At 51.7% G+C, this 1,289-nt stretch overlaps 1 protein-coding gene across 1 annotated transcript; it reads left to right on the top strand.

Moving 5' to 3' along the window:
• The first annotated feature begins 283 nt into the window (after positions 1–283).
• Positions 284–972, top strand: LOC141021730 (uncharacterized). Its single transcript, XM_073497588.1, has 2 exons — positions 284–397; positions 466–972. The coding sequence occupies exons 1-2, from the start codon at positions 284–286 to the stop codon at positions 970–972; spliced, it is 621 nt and encodes a 206-aa protein (XP_073353689.1).
• The last annotated feature ends 317 nt before the right edge of the window (positions 973–1,289 follow it).

The raw sequence follows: 1,289 nt of genomic DNA on the forward strand, positions 1-1,289 counted from the left end.
ATAAAATAAAACCACGTTCGCATACAACCACCCAATCCGAGCGGTTCCATCGCCACAAACGCACGATCACAGACGCAACACCAACCCATGATCTGCACAACCGCATCGTCAGCGAGATCGTGCAGTTCATCCGATGCGGCCATCCCACCCCGCGCCCTCCCCTTAAATTCAGACCCCTGCCAAAGGCCTTCTCATCCACAACAACACAAGTATCCATTGCGCTGCCACCAAATCGCTCCATCACGTCAATCTCCACAGAAAACACCAAGCCCTACTACCGGCGATGGCGTTCACCGACAACAAGGGCGTGGAGGCCCACGGCAACACCAAGTTGCACGTCATCCACAAGTGCGACAAGAAGCAGATGGCGATCTCCCTCGCGAAGTATGAGCGCCACGTCAGCCTGAGCGCCACAAGATCGTCGGCATTGATCTCGAGTACAACAACGAGCCTGAAGCGACGCAGAAACCTGCCCTCTGTCAACTATCCGTCGGCAAGACTCTGCCGATGCTGCTCTTCCAACTGAGCGCCGCTGAAAGGTGCACATCTTCGACAACTTCCTCGCGCGAGCCCAAGTACACCTTTGCAGGCTTCTCCATCGACGGCGACAAAACCTGGCTAGAGCGCGTCAATCTGAAGGTCGCCAACTTCGTCGACATCCAGAAGGAGTGGAGGGTGCCCGAGGCAACCAAGGAGTTGGACTCCCTTCGAGATGTCTCTGGCATGCTCATCGATGACTACTACAACAACATGAAGAAGAAGATCACCGACAACGAACACAGGCGCTGGGCCACCCTGCCGCTGTCCACGAGGCACATCGAGTACGCGGCAAAGGACGCCTACGCAGCGTACGAGATATGGAACCGCATCACCCCCACCAAGGACGGGCTTCGCCGTGCAAAGCTGGAGAAGGAGGAGCCCCCCAAGAAGCGCGCCAGGAGCAGCTGGGGATGGGGAGATGCTATCTGGTGAAGAAGAAGATGGTGCCGGCCAAGAGCTAGCAATGCTAGCGTCATTTTAGAATTATCATCAAATTTGCTTTATGTTGTTTGCTTATGTATCTTTAGTTTGCTTGTGATCATTTTCTTTTGCTGAACTTAGTTTGCTTGTCATGCAGAATCGCTTGTAAAGATGAACTTGATTATGTTAGATTGCTTTCTGTTGAACTTAGTTTGCTGATGATGAACTTGTCGTACGGAATGCTTGTGATATTTTTTTTCTATTGTTTGCTTATGTATCATTAGATACGAGCAGTGCACAAAACAGACAAAGATGTAGTGTGCAAATAG

This window comes from Aegilops tauschii, chromosome 4 (assembly GCF_002575655.3).
Source record: "Aegilops tauschii subsp. strangulata cultivar AL8/78 chromosome 4, Aet v6.0, whole genome shotgun sequence".
NCBI classification, from domain to species: Eukaryota; Viridiplantae; Streptophyta; class Magnoliopsida; order Poales; family Poaceae; genus Aegilops; species Aegilops tauschii.

Excerpts from the sequence above, each read along its gene's own strand:
- LOC141021730 (XM_073497588.1), top strand. The coding sequence starts at position 284 with ATGGCGTTCACCGACAACAAGGGCGTGGAGGCCCACGGCAACACCAAG. Across the intron at positions 398-465 it reads TCGCGAAGTATGAGCGCCAC|AAACCTGCCCTCTGTCAACT; the intron begins GTCAGCCTGAGC and ends GAAGCGACGCAG.